Source organism: Chionomys nivalis, chromosome 17 (genome assembly GCF_950005125.1).
Source record: "Chionomys nivalis chromosome 17, mChiNiv1.1, whole genome shotgun sequence".
NCBI lineage: Eukaryota > Metazoa > Chordata > Mammalia > Rodentia > Cricetidae > Chionomys > Chionomys nivalis.
Genome location: NC_080102.1, coordinates 9,154,132 through 9,172,577, shown reverse-complemented (window position 1 = coordinate 9,172,577; position 18,446 = coordinate 9,154,132). Strand labels below are relative to the sequence as shown.

At 36.8% G+C, this 18,446-nt stretch overlaps 1 protein-coding gene across 1 annotated transcript in view; it reads right to left on the bottom strand.

Moving 5' to 3' along the window:
- Positions 1-18,446, bottom strand: part of Pkhd1l1 (PKHD1 like 1) — a 125,948-nt gene that overhangs the window by 24,787 nt on the left and 82,715 nt on the right. The window contains exons 52-63 of the mRNA XM_057792175.1: positions 17,354-17,513; positions 16,230-16,401; positions 14,907-14,995; positions 13,991-14,139; positions 12,200-12,329; positions 10,872-10,990; positions 10,144-10,273; positions 8,504-8,677; positions 6,516-6,619; positions 4,848-4,977; positions 3,222-3,343; positions 1,242-1,332 (exon numbers count right to left, since the gene is read on the bottom strand). Coding sequence (XP_057648158.1) covers positions 1,242-1,332; positions 3,222-3,343; positions 4,848-4,977; positions 6,516-6,619; positions 8,504-8,677; positions 10,144-10,273; positions 10,872-10,990; positions 12,200-12,329; positions 13,991-14,139; positions 14,907-14,995; positions 16,230-16,401; positions 17,354-17,513 — 1,570 coding nt within the window. The remainder of the gene's footprint in view (positions 1-1,241; positions 1,333-3,221; positions 3,344-4,847; positions 4,978-6,515; positions 6,620-8,503; positions 8,678-10,143; positions 10,274-10,871; positions 10,991-12,199; positions 12,330-13,990; positions 14,140-14,906; positions 14,996-16,229; positions 16,402-17,353; positions 17,514-18,446) is intronic.

Genomic DNA, 18,446 nt, shown 5'->3' with positions numbered 1-18,446 from the left:
CTATCACTGCACCTGAGAACTTGCTGATTTTGATAGACCAGTTAACCACCTTTCTTTTAGGGCCTTAGGCCTCTGTGACAAGTGTTATAGCCATTAGTCTCTCTTTCGAGCTCTTATTTCCCTTTATTATCTGGCAATAATTTATGTATATGTTTAAAAACAAAAGAAAATATAAAATTATGTAATAATTAATTCCAAGTCACCCTGCCCTCTCGTTTATGCCATCTATAAATTCTCTTCGTATGCTCAGTATAAAGTTTATCTACGTAAATTTAAATTCCATACATATTTTCATTTTCTTACCTCCTAAAAAACATTATACATAAACAATATACAAAAAGCACTGTATATATTGTTAAACATCTTTCACTTATCACTTACAAATATCCTGGAAATCTCTTCATCATTTTCAGCTTATTTTTCAAAGGCAATATTCTAATTTTTATCTTTGTTCTATTAATCTAACTGTGAAGGAACAGAATATGCCTTTCATGTACAGATAAATAGCCTTGTTTAGAAGCCATCTTTACATATGGGAAGACTATGTCTCCGGAAGCTATGTTTCCTGAAATGGATATTCCGAGTTAAAGGTAAATGAACACCTGATGTCAGTAGATCATATCAGATGTTTTATGCAGGGGCCGTTTTCAATCAGCAATGTGTAAACTTCCCCGTGTCCTTACAACCTTGCCAAAAGGATAATTATTTGCTTAGTTCTTGATTAATCATGAATGCAGTAGAGCAATATATCTGAAGACTGTTTATGTCCTTTGAATTTTCCATGCATGCAGCTTTTACTACGTGTTATTGGCATTCATTCTTCTAGATCAGGAGGGAAACAGTCACATCCCCAGGCAATGCATCTGTATGCTTGGCAATGCTGAATTGGATAAAGTGGCAGCAGAACAAGTTTGTCATTCTTCCAACCCACTGAGTCAAGGACTGATATGGCCGTTGGAACTTGGGCATGATAACACTAGAAAGAAAAGGTTTTCCTTCAAAGTGGATCCAGGGATAAAGCCCTTGCCCAGGATTCACAAGACCCTGCATCAATCCCCAGGGTCACACAAACATACACAACAGGTGGATCCGTCGGTTAGACTGGATGGTCTTGAAACTGTGTACCTTGTTTAAGTCTTTAAAAGGAGGAGATACCAGACATCAAAATGATAAAATCACTCATTTTCATAATTTGGACAAGTTTTTCATTAGTTTTAGCAATGCCATGTTAAAGGACTCACTTGAGCACGGTTCTCCATCAATGCGGTACCCTACTCTTCCAAATCCAGCAACCACGTTGTTCTGCAAGACTGTATTGGTCCCTCTGTTTACCTGGCATGGCCACAGATGAAATGCTTAGGGTTAATCTAGTACACCATTATGCAAGGAATGTAAGTGTATTGAAAACAGGTGTGGAAACAGCCTTTTCCAGTGTTTTGCTTTAATTATCATAACTCATCCCATTCAAATATTAGTACAAGTGAAATCATATTATGTTTTTCCTTTCGTGGTGCTGGAGGTTGTACTTTGTGCTTTATATGCTAGTTCGCTTAGCTCTTAAGTTCTTCATTAGAAAGGTACACCACAGAGGTTGCTTCTTACTCTAGTCATAGATGTGGTGAGAGTTTTAGAAGCTTCGGGCCAAAGTCCAAAATTATCAGAAGATTTTTTTGTTATAATTTGTTGTCAATTTAACTGATTCATTAAAAGAAAGATATCTGAGTACAGTACAACGGAGCATAAGATTCCGTGGGGATATTGATTAGTTTAGCAACATCTGCTCCCATCATAGACCTGTTTAGTTCAAGTAATAGTAATTAGTCTACAATTTCACTGTATGAGCTGAGTCAAAGTCAAGGAAAATGAAGGTGTGGATTATAGAAATATCAACAATGCAGTAATAAACACAAACAAAAGCAAAAACTCGTTCACCATTTGAAGCACATTAAACAATTATTTTTTAGACTGTAATAACTTTTTAAAAATCCTATAGATAATTTTACAGATTTGGAATTGATGTTTAATTGCACTTTAACATTAAATAGATGAAAAGGAGAATATTTTTTACCACACACATGTGTGTTATGTTCAATTTTTAGGTTTTTCCTTAAGGAAGTTAGTAGGAAGATAACAACAAAACTTAAGCCTTATCCCATTTTCTATAAACAGCTATTTTAAAATTAATTTCCCTTACTATACTACAGTCAGTAAACTAAAGAGATATTTGACTTTTGTCTAAATCCTTTTATAATTTCCATTTCCCATTTGAATTCTTACTCTATAGCTAAAATATACTGCAGTATTTGCAAAGAACTTCATGGGAAATAAGGATAAAATGTGTACTCTTTAATAAATATCAGCACTCTTTCATTCAGAATGTCCACAAGATGCCCAGTCTAATAGTAGCAGAGAGGCCCCATAACGGAACCTAAAAATGATGAATAATGTTGAAGAAAGATAATTGTTTAAACTAACAAATATTGGTAGAAAAACCTAAACACACACACACACCATCATCAACAAACTCAATGGCAATCAGAATTTGCAACATACTCCTCAAAGTTCATACAGCCTCCAACTGAACATCTATATCACATCACATCACATGTCCCTAAGACTCAGAAAACATGATGCAAGGGGAGCTAGAAAGACTGTAAAAGCCAAGAATTGCTGTAAAATAGTGTCTTGTGGAGATGCAGGGCCATTCCGTCCATGAACCCACAAAATCTGCACAAGATCAGGCTAGTCAGTATCCCATAATGGAGAAGAGAATGGCTTATGCGGCTCCACCCCAGCTGTGGAGCTATTGACAATTAATGATGGCTAGAGCAGGAAGGTGAGTTTTTTGAGACTATGGTCCCTAGCAGGTTGCCATTGCTCCAGTAGACTGCCTCACACCCATGAGGATAGAGGAAGATTTAGTGGGCTATAAAAATACAGGAAGAACACATGAAGTTGGGAGAAGGTTGTGTAGAGAGAGTTCTCACAAAAGTGGGAGGTGGGAATGAGGGTGGGGATGATAAAAATGAGTTATAGACATCCTCAGAATTCTCAAAGAAAAAAATAATTTTTAAGAAAGCTCATTTACTTCTTCAACCAATTTACTTTAATAGATCATCAATACCTAAGGAAGAAATCCTATTCCAATTTGAGAGACACAACTTTCACAGAATTGATGTTTATGTTACAATCATTCATAATTATAAAGGTGTCCTCCCTACCTCGATGGCTGCATGCCAAAGAGTTGAACTCAAGTCTTTTCTGTTCTGGTATGTTCCTGGCCAAACGGAAAGGGTAACCAAATTTCCACGAACTCTGTTGGCATCTCCCCATATTCTTATACCTGTGTTTTAAAAAGATAACAATTTTGTAATAGATACTATGTGGAATGTTTTTAATTGTTTCTGCAATTTCTTTTCTTGCTTTCTAGGGTGAGACTTAGAAAGGGTTCCCTGATCTTTTGGTAGCAAACTTCACTCTTATATGGACTACCTGAATTAGAATCCTTTAGATCAGTGGTTCTCAATCTGTGGGTCGTGATCCCATTGAGGATGAATGACCCTTTTATAGGGGTCACTGTCATATATTTACATTACAATTCATAACAATAGCAAAATTATAGTTATGTAAGAACAACGAAATAAATTCATCGTTGGGAGTCACCACAGCACGGAGAACTGCACTGACGTACCCCGGCATTAGGAGGGTTGAGAACCACTGCTCTAGATGAATGCTAAATTAGTTCACCTCCTATTTTATTAATTACATGCATAACTTTTTGTACATTAAATAAGTTTGCAGTGTACTTCATATGATAAAAATGAAAGAAACATATTGTGCATTATTTTTTAAATAACATTACCCGTGGATAATCTTTATGACTGATACATGAGGGGTATCCTAAAAGGCATAGTAATTTGGTAGGCTCAGTGGCTCAGTGAGCAAACATCTTTGTCTCAAAGCCTGGCTACACAGGTTCCATCCGGGGAGCCTGTACTTATGGAAACAGTAAACAGACTCCTCATGTCCTCTTACCTGCACATGCATACCATGGCATGAATGTCCCTTTCCTGTACACTTCAGAGACACATAGAATAATGATACACACATTTAAAATGTAGCATAAAGTCATCGTAATTAAATTGTAGATCCTTTTATGTTTATAAAAGGTTTTTTTGCGCTGGGCGGTGGTGGCGCACGCCTTTAATCCCAGCACTCGGGAGGCAGAGGCAGGCGGATCTCCGTGATTTCGAGGCCAGCCTGGTTTACATGAGCTAGTTCCAGGACAGGAACCAAAAACTACGGAGAAACCTTGTCTCGAAAAATAAAAAAAAAAAAAAAAGGTTTTTTGCATGTATGTATGGATATGAACCACATATATTCCTGGTGCCTGCAGAAGTCAGAAGAGGGTATAAATCTCCTAGATCTGGAGTTATGGGTGTTTGTGAACCACCTTGGTGGTAATAGGAATCCAGCAACAAATGTCTTTAACTACTGAGGCATCTTTCCAGCCTAACCCATAGTAACTGAAGAGATGAGTGACTCAATAACTCACTTTAGGTTGAGGTCTCTACTATTTGATAGTACAGTCATAGCTGCTGGTGGCAACTTGGATGCAAATGAACTATAACTAAGTAAAATCAAAACACAAATTCATCTCTTCAGTTGCACTAGCCACAATTCAGAGGCTCATTCACCACATGTGGCTTAGTGATTGCCTGATGGGACAGCACAGACAGACCATTTCCACCCTCACAGGAAGATCAACTGGACAGCCTAGCTATAGCATTTACAGGAAGATTGCCTCAGAAGGGTGCACTATGTGAACCAAAGTGTTATTTTCTTACCTTCTCCTACTGTAAAGTGGATGATGTTGTCATCTATGTCCAGTCCATCTGTCCCAAACACACCGATTGCTGGGGAGAAGCCATGATGAAACGCACAGCCTCGAACATAAGACAAACCATGTTCTTCAATCTTGGGAAGAGTTGGAATGCATGAACATTTTTATAATAAAAATTAAACACATTTATAGAAAAATTTTAATTAGGTGATTTTTAACAAGCAAGCCTTGATTACATACGCATACTCTTTCTTAAAAGAGATGATTTCCCTGTAGTCTTTTAATCATGGAAGATTTTCATGTCATGAACTTATGATTAAATAAAGTAGAAACCATATGGTCACCTTAAATGGAGATTAGAATTTTCTCAAGGGCTTTTTCATATTTTCAAATGTGTCCATATTTCTATTATTACCTTCAAAATGCTAATGGGATAAAAATTGTTTTTACAGAATAATTAAACTGCTAGTAGTGATTTTAAAATTTCAATAGTAACACTCCAGGCAAGAATCACAATTCAGATGTTGATAGGAATAAGTCAGGGGTTTCAAATATAAAAACATTTCTGTATTTCTTTATTTCTTTATTCTCTCTCTCTCTCTCTCTCTCTCTCTCTCTCTCTCTCTGTGTGTGTGTGTGTGTGTGTGTGTGTGTGTGTTGCAGCACATGCTTGAAGTCAGAGGTCAGCTTTGGAAGTAGGTTCTCTCCTTCCACTATACAGGTTCCGGGATTGAACTCAGGTTGTCAACTCAGTAGAAGGCACTTAGGCCTGATGAGCCACATCACAGGCTCAAGAGGTTTCAACGTTAAGCCTAGAAGCATTCGTTTTATTTCCTTTAAGAAACACTCTTTTCCATCTCTCTTAACTCTCCAGTCTTAGAATAATTATTCTCCCCTTTCACGGGGGACATAGATATTTAAATCTGTTTGTCTTCTGAGAAACCTAAACAGTAATCTCTTCATTTAACAGAAAGTTATTCTTTGCCAGTGAAAACTAAGCTGGGCCTATGATATGGCATAGCGGACAAAAATACTGTCCACTGAGCCAACAAACTGAGTTCAATCCCAGGACCTACACGGTGGAATCAAAGAACCAACCCCCAAAGCTATTCTCTGAGCTTCACACATGTGCTACAACATCACACCGTTTAATTTTATTAGTTTTCCTATGACCTTTGACCTTAACTATCCAGGAAATGATTGAAACAAATGTTACTATGTCTATAAATGTTTATGGGCAACATGGTCAAAGAACTTCTCGAATATTAGAAGATACATTTATCTATCTGAAGACAACTATTTAGTCAAATAAATTTCAAAATGCAGATATGTTATTTTGAACGTATATAAAAACTTACCACAAACCTCTTCTAGATTAAACAGTGCAGGTAAAGGATATATTAGTTGAGAAAGAGGCGCTAAAGTTAAAGATTTTTTTTAATTTAACTCTGTCATGGGTTTTTCAAATTTTGTGGTAAGTACAGAAGTAAACAATTTATAGTGAAAGGGTGAAAAGATACAGAGACTTTGGCTGGGTCAAGGCAAGTGTTTGCTTAAGTGACTACATTAATCTAGCTGTGTGGTATGTTTTATTTGAAGGTTAGTACAATGAAGATTTTTGTATAAAAAAAGAAATTTTATTTTGAACACATACAAAAATCAAAGCACAAACCTGTCCCAAGTTAAGAAATGTCACGGCGTGTCTTGGATCTGTGCTATCCCTGAAGCCTTCCTGGCCACTGTGATAAAATTCCACATTGCTGATTCTTGCGCTTCCTGTGGGAGTATAAGATGAAAAGAAAATTTCCCAAAGATGAATAAAATAAGGAAACACTGAAAAGCTGTACAAAACTACTCAATTTTTTCATGGAAACCTTATTTTTTTTTGATTCAAATGAAACATTCTCGATCTTTCCCCATTGTTTTTGTTTTAGAATTTTACCTTCTTTCCCTGCAAAATCAGAAAAATTAAATTATATAGATTTAACATGTATCTAAATTACATAATGACCCTTTGCAATATCACAAATCATTGCAATAGCTGAGATTATTTGTTTGTTATTTATTATTTATTTATAATCGTATCTAAAGTTTTCTTGTACTTGATGGTAATATTTCCTTGCTAAGAAAGCACACATAAAATATGGAAGCACTATATACTTGATGTTTCAATCTTGCAGTTATTAAGAGATTTCTATTTCAGAGGCTCTTTCAGAAAGTGTATTGGCAATCACCTGCTGGCCAGTTTGTCATAGTACCACTGAGGTGACAAAAGATGATATTGCAGATCAGTAAAAACAGTGGTAACAATCTACAGGAGATTACTTTATGCCAAGTTCTGAAGCTTCAGGAAGTCGCTGAAGCCAACTGGATGCACTGGGTTCCTATGTCACCAAGGTTATACAACCAGAGCTAGCTACAGAAATGACTGGTTCTTAATTCCAGAAAAGAAAAACCCTGCAATAAGGTGTTTCCTATGTTGGAAAATGAAGACTTAAAATTATTAGCTCCTTTGTAAAGGATTTAGTCGTTAAAATGGAAAGGTTACTAAGGTAAATGGTAGGACATTGAAATACCAACACAACAGAGAATCATAGCGGAGTAGACGCAGTGATTCTCAACCTTCCTAATGCTGCATCCTTTAAACACTGTTCCTCATGCTGTGGTGACCCCCAACTGATATGGGATTCCCCTCTGGATGCTGTGAATAATAGAAATTAACAATTACTGGTCATAAATATCTCTTAATATAAACACACTCAATTCACCATTAAAAAGACAGACTAACAGAATATATGTGAAAAAGAATTCATACAAGGAACACACCTCAACATCAGAGACCGACATTACCTCAGAGTAAAGGGTTGGAAAAGATTTTCCAATCAAACAGACCTAAGAAGTAAGCTAGCATAGCTGTTCTGACGTCTAACAAAAATAGACTTTACACTAAAATTACTCAAAAGAGATGGAAAAGGACATTTCATATTCATCACAGGAGAAATCCATCAAGATGAAGTCTCAATCCTTAACTTCTATGCCTCAAATACAAGGGTACCCACATTTGTAATAGAAATGTTACTAAAGCTTAAATCACGCATAAAACCCCACAGTTTAATGAAGGGAGACTTCAACACCCCTCTCTCACCAATGGTATAGGATTTTCCCTGCATTTGCTGCCGGAACTCTACTTCCAGGCCGTGGGGTTTAATAAAACTTATCAAAAAAAGTTTTCTGGATTTCAGATGGGGAGGGAGTGACAAAGATAAATACTACCAGATAAAACAGGATTGGCTGAAACGGGTGGTTGACGGTCACTAGAGGTGACATTGACAGGAGAATTCACTACATTGTGTTTCTCTGTATTTGGTGTATTTGAAGGTTTCCTTAAAGAAAAGGCAAGAGAAGTTATGTAATAATTTCTGTTTGGCTTAGAGGCCAGCCTAGTTATCACTTTATCCTTTTCTGGTTTGATAACTTTTACTGTCTAAGAAGATAAAATAAGTAACTAATAATGTTATGAAATTTACTCAGAGAGGAACACAGAATGCATAATCACTCTTGAAGCTTTATTTTTCTGTGTGCTCCTGTGAAGAACTGAGCATTGTACACACAAGAAACTATGTTATATATTTCACAAAAAAAGACAGAAAATTGACCAACCTTTAAATGTCATCATGTTTCCAGTGAATGAGCCAACCAGGATCCGTGCACCGAAAGACTCCCTGGACAAAACTGGGTAATCTTCACCGACTATTTTGATGTTCCTACTCAGTATCCCCACATCAGCTGCTAATGTGTAACCCTGCCCAGTTCCAGGGATCTGCTGTCTCTCAGCTGCAATCAGAAAGGTGGGCCACTGTCAATGCTAAGAAATATTTAATTATTCATTTCTTTATAATTCCTAAGATAAGCAACTTTCTGACATGCCAAGTGTCGGTATAAATGCATACATTGATACACTGTTTAAATGGAGATAAATGGCAGGCTGAATTAAGATACTATTTTATTTATATACTAATACATCCAAGACATGGCATTTTGTGTAATAAAATTATTAAAATTAGGAATTAAAGCTATTGCTTTCCTCTTCTTTCCTTTTGTTTCTCTAGACAGTTTTATACCTCTGTTAAATCTATGAAGTACAAATATGAGAAGAAATCCAGCACTGGTTTTTCTGAGACTGACTTATTTCACTTAATATTTTTGTTTCCACTTGCATTGGTGCTCCTGAAAACAATGTAACTTTGTTCTTTATGCTTGGAAAGTTTACTATCTATATACACTATACTTCCTTTATCCATTCTTCTGTTGATGAACACCTAGGCTTCTTCCAGGGATTAATTATTATGCACAGTAAGAAAAGTAAGATAGTCTAGGGAGAATAGACTCAACGTACATTCTATACTTGTATCAAAACATTCTTATATAACACAGTACCACAAGCAATGAATACACACTAATGAAAAATAATCGAAATGTAGACAGTGCTTACGATTATTTTAAATAGGAGTTTCTTTCGAAAATCTTTGGAGGTGGTTTGCAATTATATAAAGTTACACATGATAATATTATTGCAATGCTATTTAAAATACTTGTTTTAGTTTTAGTCAATGAGGAAACTGTGTTATTTAAAAAATGTTTCCCTGGACCCTGAGTAGAACTGACACTGTTTTTTCCCAGATCCTAGTCATGGGATTGTTCTACTTTTATATGTATATAGCATATGAACCAGAATTCTGTTAGAAGTGGATCAAGAACAATTCACATATTTTTGTTTTTATTTATTTTATATGTATGGGTTTTTTGTCTATACATATGTTTGAGCATCATTTGCGTATCTCTGTGCACTCAAGGGCCAGAAGAGGGTGTTGGATCTCCTGGAACTGGAGTTATAGATTGCTATAAGCCACCATGTAGATGCTGGGAATCGAATCCCATACTTCTGGAAGAGTAGCCAGTGTTCTTAACTGTCACAGAATAAAAAAACTTTTACAATTCCATGGCATATTAAGAATTTCTTGGACATTTAGAAAAGGACAGAGTTTTACTCCATAGAGTAGGTCTTTGTTGGATATTTGCTGAATGAGTAAATGAATGAACAAAAAATACATTATATATAGCAAATGGTTTTGGAAGCCTAGACATGAACAGTAGAATCCACTGGCACCCAAGCCAACTATGCTTGCAAAATATTAGTAAAGTTCAGTCAAAGAATTATAATTAAAGGGTACACAGCTAAAATATGGACATTTCCAGACATTTTAATTGCATAGCCCCTTGAATAAAGAGCCGCCACTTACCAAGGTGAGTGTAGGAAAGACTGTCATTGAGGACGAGAATTTTGTGCCCATGAAGGATTTTAGCAATCCTTCTAGTCTCTGTCTGATGTAAATCATAGCTTGTGGTAGTTATCACAATATCTTCTCCCTCCTTAGAAAAATTCAAGTGCCAAATGCAAGAGCAATTTTAAAAGTAGGTTTATGTTTCTTAGGAACAACCATAAGTAATTCTAAATTTATGCCTTATTAGCAATCAGGGTATTACCAGCAAAAATTAAGTATACATCTAGATCTCTAACAATAAATGTGCTTTGTTGATATTAAGAATTCTAGAATATGACACTACCCCATGCCCACAAACACACGTGTAGCATGTCCTTCCCCCTTAACCACCCCATACAAAAGCATGTGCTCCATGAATAAATAAAATGTAGCAAAGTCTAAATTATGAGGTTTCTATTAGCATTCTACTATTCTCTCGTTTGCTATAGATATCACTTGAATTTCACTGTGCTTCGAAGTTTATTTGCTTTCCAAATGCTGAAATATAACATCAAAAATGACAAAGGATAAGGTAACAGAGATAACAGTAAAATATATTTAAATAGTTCTAGTGTCTCTCCTTCAAGAAATTACAAGCTACAAATATTTATAACCAACAGCTTACATATTTTTGTTTTATAACTAATGTACATGTGATGCTCCTGATATGGTTTGATGAACGCTTAACATCATGATTTGTTCTCTACCTGCCAATCCACAGCGTCTACCAGAGATAAGATTCTGGAGCCTGCCTCTGCAGTTTCTGACAGTTTAGTTTTATATATCGAATGTGGAAGTCCATGCAGGTCCAGCTCACCAAACACTCCTGAAAGAGACAAGCATTCCCACTGACTGCACAGGCCTGAGTTAGGAGCTAGTGTAGAATGAGACTATTCACTGATGTATTTTTAGCAAGCTACTAAACATTTGAGAATGAATGGAATGAATTGAGGTTGGCTGTGCAAAAAGTATTGGCAGTTAGACCATAGTAAACCTGGTGTGGAAAGAAACAAATTAGGAGTCTTTCAACAACGTTATTTTGGAATAATAAAAAATGGAATTAATGAAGATGTATATAAATTATTATAAATGTTTCAATTGTTTTAACAGTGGGAAACAATATTCTAAAAAAGGGAGAGTTTTCTCTGTGGGCACCAATTGATCTAAACCATATATCCATAATATGTTATCAAAGAAACAAAAAGCTGTGTCATGATGTGTTAATTTTAACCATGTTTTAACAAAAGGAAAAACCCAATAAATAATTATAAACAATATATGTGCAAGAAAAGATAGAAAAGTGTTACCTAATACTAGTTTTCTTCAGATTGGAGCTGAAAAGACATATGTGTTTAATAGTTTTTTTCCTTGATAATATTTTGCACTGGTTGATATCATTTTTGAAAAATAAACGTAGACATACAAATATCTTTAAAGACTGTGCTCATCTGCCTCAATGTTGTAGTGGCATTTTTACACGTCTCCTAAATGAATATGCAATAGTATTAATGAAAGCAGCTGTTAATTACTCCTGTAAGACCTTTGCCTTCTAGATTTAAATAGGACTGTGCACAATACGCCAATGCCCTGGGGAAATTAAGCTCGGCTGCAGCTGTAAGTGGGGAACTGACAGCATAGCCAACTGAGCCAAAGAATGTTTATGAATATTGAAATGAAATTATGGGCAAGGAAGGGGGAAGCCACAAAATACGAAAAGTATTATTGTTCTTCCATAGCAAAAAAAGATTATGAAGACACCAGTCTAGAGAAATGATAGGCATATAGAGAGCTTTGCTAAATTTAGTCTTATAATAACTAATTTTGATTTGAAGTATACACATCTACATCTGTCACCAAACTGTAATATGACATTATTTAATATCTTAAAATCTCTGGTCCTTGTGTGTTTAGGATAAATGAAAGGCTATAAAAGATTGTGAAGCCATACCATCATGAGCTGAGTACTTTAGGGCTGTGTATTTTGAAAGAGACTAAGAAAAAAGACTAGAGACATTCAGTATCTGACATCCCTTACCTAAGACCTTTGCCCCTTGATTTGGTCCTTCCGGAAAAGCCCATTCCGGGGTAGAATGATTTCCTCGAAGAACAATCTGCAATTCTCCTTTAAAAGGGTTATCTTCCCAGCCACCAATTAATCTCCCTCCCTGCATTGAAGCAGAAAATGGTTAGGACTTTTAAAAAAATGAGCAGGAATAAAGTGCACCCATTAGAAAGAAGAAGCTAGAAGCCTCCCTCGTAAATGGAGACATTTTTTTTAGGTCAGTCTTGTGGTTGAAAGTGACTTTATCCTTTAGCCATAGGATAGAGAGTCTAAATGCTTTTCCATGGTCGAATTCAGTATCTACTTACTGTCAGACCTAGAACTAAGATCTTCCAACACCTAAGCTAGTGATGTTTGAATAGACATACACAATATGCTCCTAACCCTCCATCTAAGCTATACCCACAAGGGCCAGCATTGCTAATGATGGCTGGCATCAAATGAACCTAATGTGAAACTTCATCTATATTAGTTATAAACTTTAGCCTTCATACTAAACTCATGAATTGGTATCTTTATTTCATAAGTGAGAAAACTGATGCTGAAATGAAAGCGGTCAGACAACTTATTCAACATTTAACGTTTTAATAAACCAATAAACAGTGAAGTAAAGACACATGTAGCATTGTTCCTCAATTCCATTACATCTGCCCAAAATCTTATGCTCTGTAAAGCATCAAAAGGCATTTCTGTTCTTTATATTTTCATAAAAAGCGGGCAAATTCTGTTTAATATAACATTTTTATTCAGTCTTTGAGAATTTCTTTCGATGTCTGGATCCTATTCACCTCCCACACCTCCCTCTAACTCCTGTCCGTCCAGTTCCACTCCTGCCTCCTGCTCCCAACTTCACGTCTTTTTTTTTCCTCTTCCATTTTTATAAATAACCCACCCAAACCAATTTGTGCTGCCCATGTGTTGTGTATAAAGCCATCTACTGGAGCATGTTAATTGGCCAAGAACCCATTTTGGGGCCCTCAGGGGTGAATCTACTATTACTATGCATCAAACGGACAGACATAGCATCAAACCACTATCTATGTTTATAGCTGCATTTACATCTCTACCCGTGGACTGTTAGTTTAGCATCCGGATCGCATCAGGGAAGTTTATTTGTGCAATAAATGCTCTTTAAAATAAATCCCTAATAGCTTTTTTGTTTAGCGATTCTTTTCTCATAAATGGTAGCAGAGTGACAACACAATTAAGCTGATTAAGCTGTTACAAGCTCAAGACCACCTGAGGTTTATAGAAGAACCAGGTGACCATTCCACGCCACCGAAGTACTGAATCTTATTACTTTTGTTTTAATAATCCCATCTGTGTCCATTCATTTTTAAGAAGCACTGTAAGTTTTCTTAAAAAAAAATAGTCAAAATCTTTTCTCTTTAGAACATCTAAGGATTTGGTATTTGTTGGTGCGAACTCATACTTAAGCTTTATATAATATCAATACAAATATTTTAAGTAGAAAGAAAACAGGGACAACCATACACTCAAGTGTATGCTGATAATTACCCCAGTAAGAAAGATGACGCCATGATTTAAAAGAGAGCAGAAAGAAGACTTAGGAGGTGTGTGACACTTGCATTTTCTGGGCTACAACAGTTCTCTCTCTCTCTCTCTCTCTCTCTCTCTCTCTCTCTCTCTCTCTCTGTGTGTGTGTGTGTGTGTGGTTATCTACACACTGAATGCTAATTCCTTAAATTTTCATGTCAGAAATTAATAAGATTAAAAATATAAAAGATGAGACATCACCCCTACCTGCACTGATATGTAGGTGGCGTTCAAAACAACTCTTCTATAAGAAGGGGCTGCAGATTCCAGTTCAGATCTGTCTTCTATTTCCAGAACTCCCCAAATAATGAGTTTTTCCATTGGGGGTATATCTGTGTCAGCTACAATCCATGATCCTAAAAAACAATATGAAACGCAATGCAACCCACCCCGTGAACCGCCCCAGAATCTTGTTTTTGAAGTCCGTGATTTCTTTTCACTTAATGATTTCTGCATCTTACAGAAATTATGCTATTGTGGTTTTGTTGTCCTTGTGACCTTTTTGTTTTTGAAACAGTGCTGTGGCTGTGCAGTGGTGGCGCATGCTTTTAATCCCAGCACTCGGGAGGAGAGGCAGGCCGATCTCTGTGAGTTCGAGGCCAGCCTGGTCTACAGAGGGAGTTTCCAGACAGCAAGAGCAACACAGAGAAACCCTGTCAGAAGAAGAAGTAGGAGGATGAAGAGGAGTAGGAAAGGAGCAGGAGAAGGAAGAGGAGGAGGAGGAAGAGGAGGAGGAGGAGGAGGAGGAGGAGGAGGAGGAGGAAGAAGAAGAAGAAGAAGAAGAAGAAGAAGAAGAAGAAGAAGAAGAAGAAGAAGAAGAAGAAGAAGACAACAGTGTTGCAGTGTATAACTTAGGTTTTGAACCCCTGAACTTAAGCCACACACTCCCTTGTTGGTCTTTGGAGTCTCAGGGAAAGCAGGAAACTGTACCACACCCAGCTAAGCTATCATGTACAGAAAACCTAAAGATTATGCTTCATCCCCTGACACATCTCTTTCCAGTGACTCTTCCCCAGCATATGACGCTTGAAGACAGAGATGTAACCATTAGCACACCTGCTCCATGGCAGCATTAATGTTCCCTAAAGGCTAACATGTGACTTATGCATACTTATGTGCTTACCTTCAGGAATAACCACATTTGCTCCTGGGTGAGGTACAGTATAGTTGTTCTCTGGGGATGATTGCCAAAAAGACTCATTTGACCATAAACTGAAAAGAAAAGGAATACTGCCATTAATTGCCACCTCTATGTGTTTAGTGAGCACTTCCTTAAGGCATAGCAGTGCATTAGATATCCTGGGAATGGTAGAACGTGAATCAGATGTTTAATAATTTTACTAACTAGGCAAGCTAACATGTGCAATTATTAGCATTCACAAAACATATACAAACAACGTACTTCTTCTTACTTTTAAAAATCTGAACACCTTTCTTCACATCAAATCCTTATTTTGGTATATGCCAATTTAACCAAACTTTAATTTAAGATATGCCAATTATTTCATTTTCTTATAAGATTTGGCCGTAGGAAGTTGAAAAGCAGTACATCCTCTATCTGTTTATGGGCCCCTGGCAAATGGTGCTATTTCACCAAGTACACTTTAAGGACATATTTGGGTAGATTTTGTGAATGGAAGGGCAGTAAGAATGGTCTCTTATTTGTCAGGACAAATTGGGGTTATGCCCTGAGCAATGGCAGCGCAGGGACTTTGGGTGATAGGTTTGCACCCAGAATGAAGGCTGCCTTACGCTGGAATAAACATGGAAAGCTCATTGGAAAGAAGGGGCCTTGCCCTTTTTGTAATTGTGCCTTCCAGAAACTGACAGCTAATGGAAAATTTCCTAAGGGATGTGATTAGAAAGTTGATACCTTCTGGCTGGAAATGATTAGTACTGAGATGCAAGAGAGCCATTTACACAATAATGAAACTGTGATGTTTCACAGGGGTTAAAAAAAAAAAAGTAGGGATCTGTAAAATCTGATCAGACAGAAGGGAAAGATTTTTAACTAGAAGCATTAAAATTGAGATCAATACTTGAAAACAATGCGAAATTCTCTTGTGAGGTTGACACCACTTGGAATAATGAAGAAGCTCAGACGCTGTGTTGGACTGGACATGCCCTAAGTTTGTTCAGAGAACTCACACAGCTCACTTATGTCACTGGATGGCATCTTTCTCACCTATACAATAAAGGACTTGGGACAGCTATCAGAATCCAAGCTAACTCTCCACTAGTGTTAACACTGTCAGCAACTTTTGCACCCAATTTTTATGAGCTTTCTCCATTTTTTTTCGTGGGGAGTGAATTACAAAAAGAGAAAAGCATGGGTGTGGATGCACTTTGTGAAGCAAAAGTCGTCGTGCAGGAGGAAGGCAGTTTAATCTCCCGGAGGAGAGATTTAGATTGCATCAAAGACATTAGCAGAAGAAGGCCTACGTACGTGTAAGCGGCTGGGCGTTTCCTGGGAACTGGCTTTCTTGATGGGGGGTGAACCGGAAAGCAGTCTTGGAGAACACAGCAGTAGGCTGTGAAATTAATGATCACATCTTTCACGTCAGGATCTAGCGTCCCAGGAATGGGCTGGCTCTGAGGAAGGTCGCTTCTCCCTGACACTGAAGCAAAATCAATATGGTTTCAATGAACACATTAACAGGACAACCAAGTACTTAAATCTGTGCGAAGCCATACCATTTTGGAAACATCACTTACCCAGAAACAGAAAATAAGCATTGGGAAACTTCAACAAAATAGGTATCATTTTAGGAGATGAGATATTAAGAAGAATTAAGGGGATAGAGAGAGTGTTCAGCTGTTAAAAGCATGGGCTACTCTCCCAGGGGACCCGATATTATTCCTAGCACCCACATGGCAACTTAGAACTGTCTGTCACTCCTGTTGTAGGAATCTGATGCCCCTCTTCTGGCCTCTGTGAGCACAAGGAAACCACGTGGTACAGTTGCACACATGCAAGCAAAACATAAAATAAACATGAACACATAGACATAAAATAAAATATGTGTGCCTTAAAATTAGTTTAATAATATTTATTTTTTAAATTTAAATTTTATTCTTTCTGGGAGTGGTTGGCATTTGGATTTGGAGACTGGGTTTCTCTGTGTTGCCCTGACTGTCCTGGAACTCTCTCTGTGGACAAGGCTGGCCTCAAACTTCCTCCCTCTGCTTCCTGGGTGCTGGGATTAAAGGTGTGCACCACCACCATCCAGTTTTAATTTTATTCTTAAACACTTTTATTTTCTAAATATATTTTTAATAGTAATGGAATGTATACAAGTTGCCATCATATTTGTTTTTTCTAATTCTGTAAATAATGTAATCAGGACCTTTTGTAAATTATATGAGCATTATCTTCAAAAATTTAACTCAAGCTTTTAAATTAAAGGCTTTTCCAGCATAAACTTTATGTGCCGTATTTTTATTCAACAAATATTTATCAAGTTCCGATAATATAGGCTACTATGTGTCACATATTTCTATTAAGAAATTGTTCTTATCTTTGGGAAAATTATTAGGTTAAAAAAATCACTCTGCCTAATGAATACATACCTAAGTAATAGAGAGTACTGGTGTTTGCTTCAAGATGCCAATCTCCATTCTTGCTAGTATTCCAGCTCAATGGGTTGGACGAGCCATTCCGCATGTCAACAACATTAAACATATCAGGATTTTGAGTGAAGTTATGTGATATAATTACATAGTCTTCCTCCTAAAATTGTTGCAAAAAAAGTGTGGCTTGATTTATATAAAAATGTATCTCCTATTATAACTTGGTTTTAATACCACGAATGTAGCCCATGTTGCGTATTACATACAAAGTTAGTTTCTTGTTTACGTTTCAATGAAGGCTTATATGTTGTTTGACATGTTGCAAGTCTATGTCAACATGCTAGCTCCACCGTCAAGGTAAGACAAGTCTTCCTTCTTTTTCTTATTATTGTTTTTTTCTCTCTCCACACGCATGTGCAGGTTCTTCACTCAGTTGTACACATGGGTATATAAGTTTCACACACATATGGATATGTTTTTAAGATATGTGCTTTTTCCTGTGATACCTTACAATTTTAGAAGTAATGCTGGCTATGGTTTCTGGGCCACACAAATATGTAGCATTTATAGAAGAAAGTAGGAGGAAACACCTTATCAAGATGCTGAACACAATTACTGAGGTCAGAAAATGGAGCCTCTACTATCCCTACAAATTTAATTCCTTTTCAAAGATAGTAAATATTTGAAAATATGATTATAGAGATATGTGGTGGAAATACAAATATTGTATTCTGTAATTAATGTTCTCTATGCTAGCTCATGATACAAATAAACTTTTTTTTTTTTTTTTTTTTGGTTTTTCGAGACAGGGTTTCTCTGTGGTTTTGGAGCCTGTCCTGGAACTAGCTCTTGTAGACCAGGCTGGTCTCGAACTCACAGAGATCCGCCTGCCTCTGCCTCCCGAGTGCTGGGATTAAAGGCGTGCGCCACCACCGCCCGGCTACAAATAAACTCTTAACTGGTACTTGGAACTCAATATGTGTAAGCTATTTGCCACAGTAATAAGGACAAAGGAAGTCAGGAAAAAGCATAACATGGGAATATGGCAAAAATTGCCTCCTTCTTAGATTTAGAGTGAGTAGATCATTCGGGG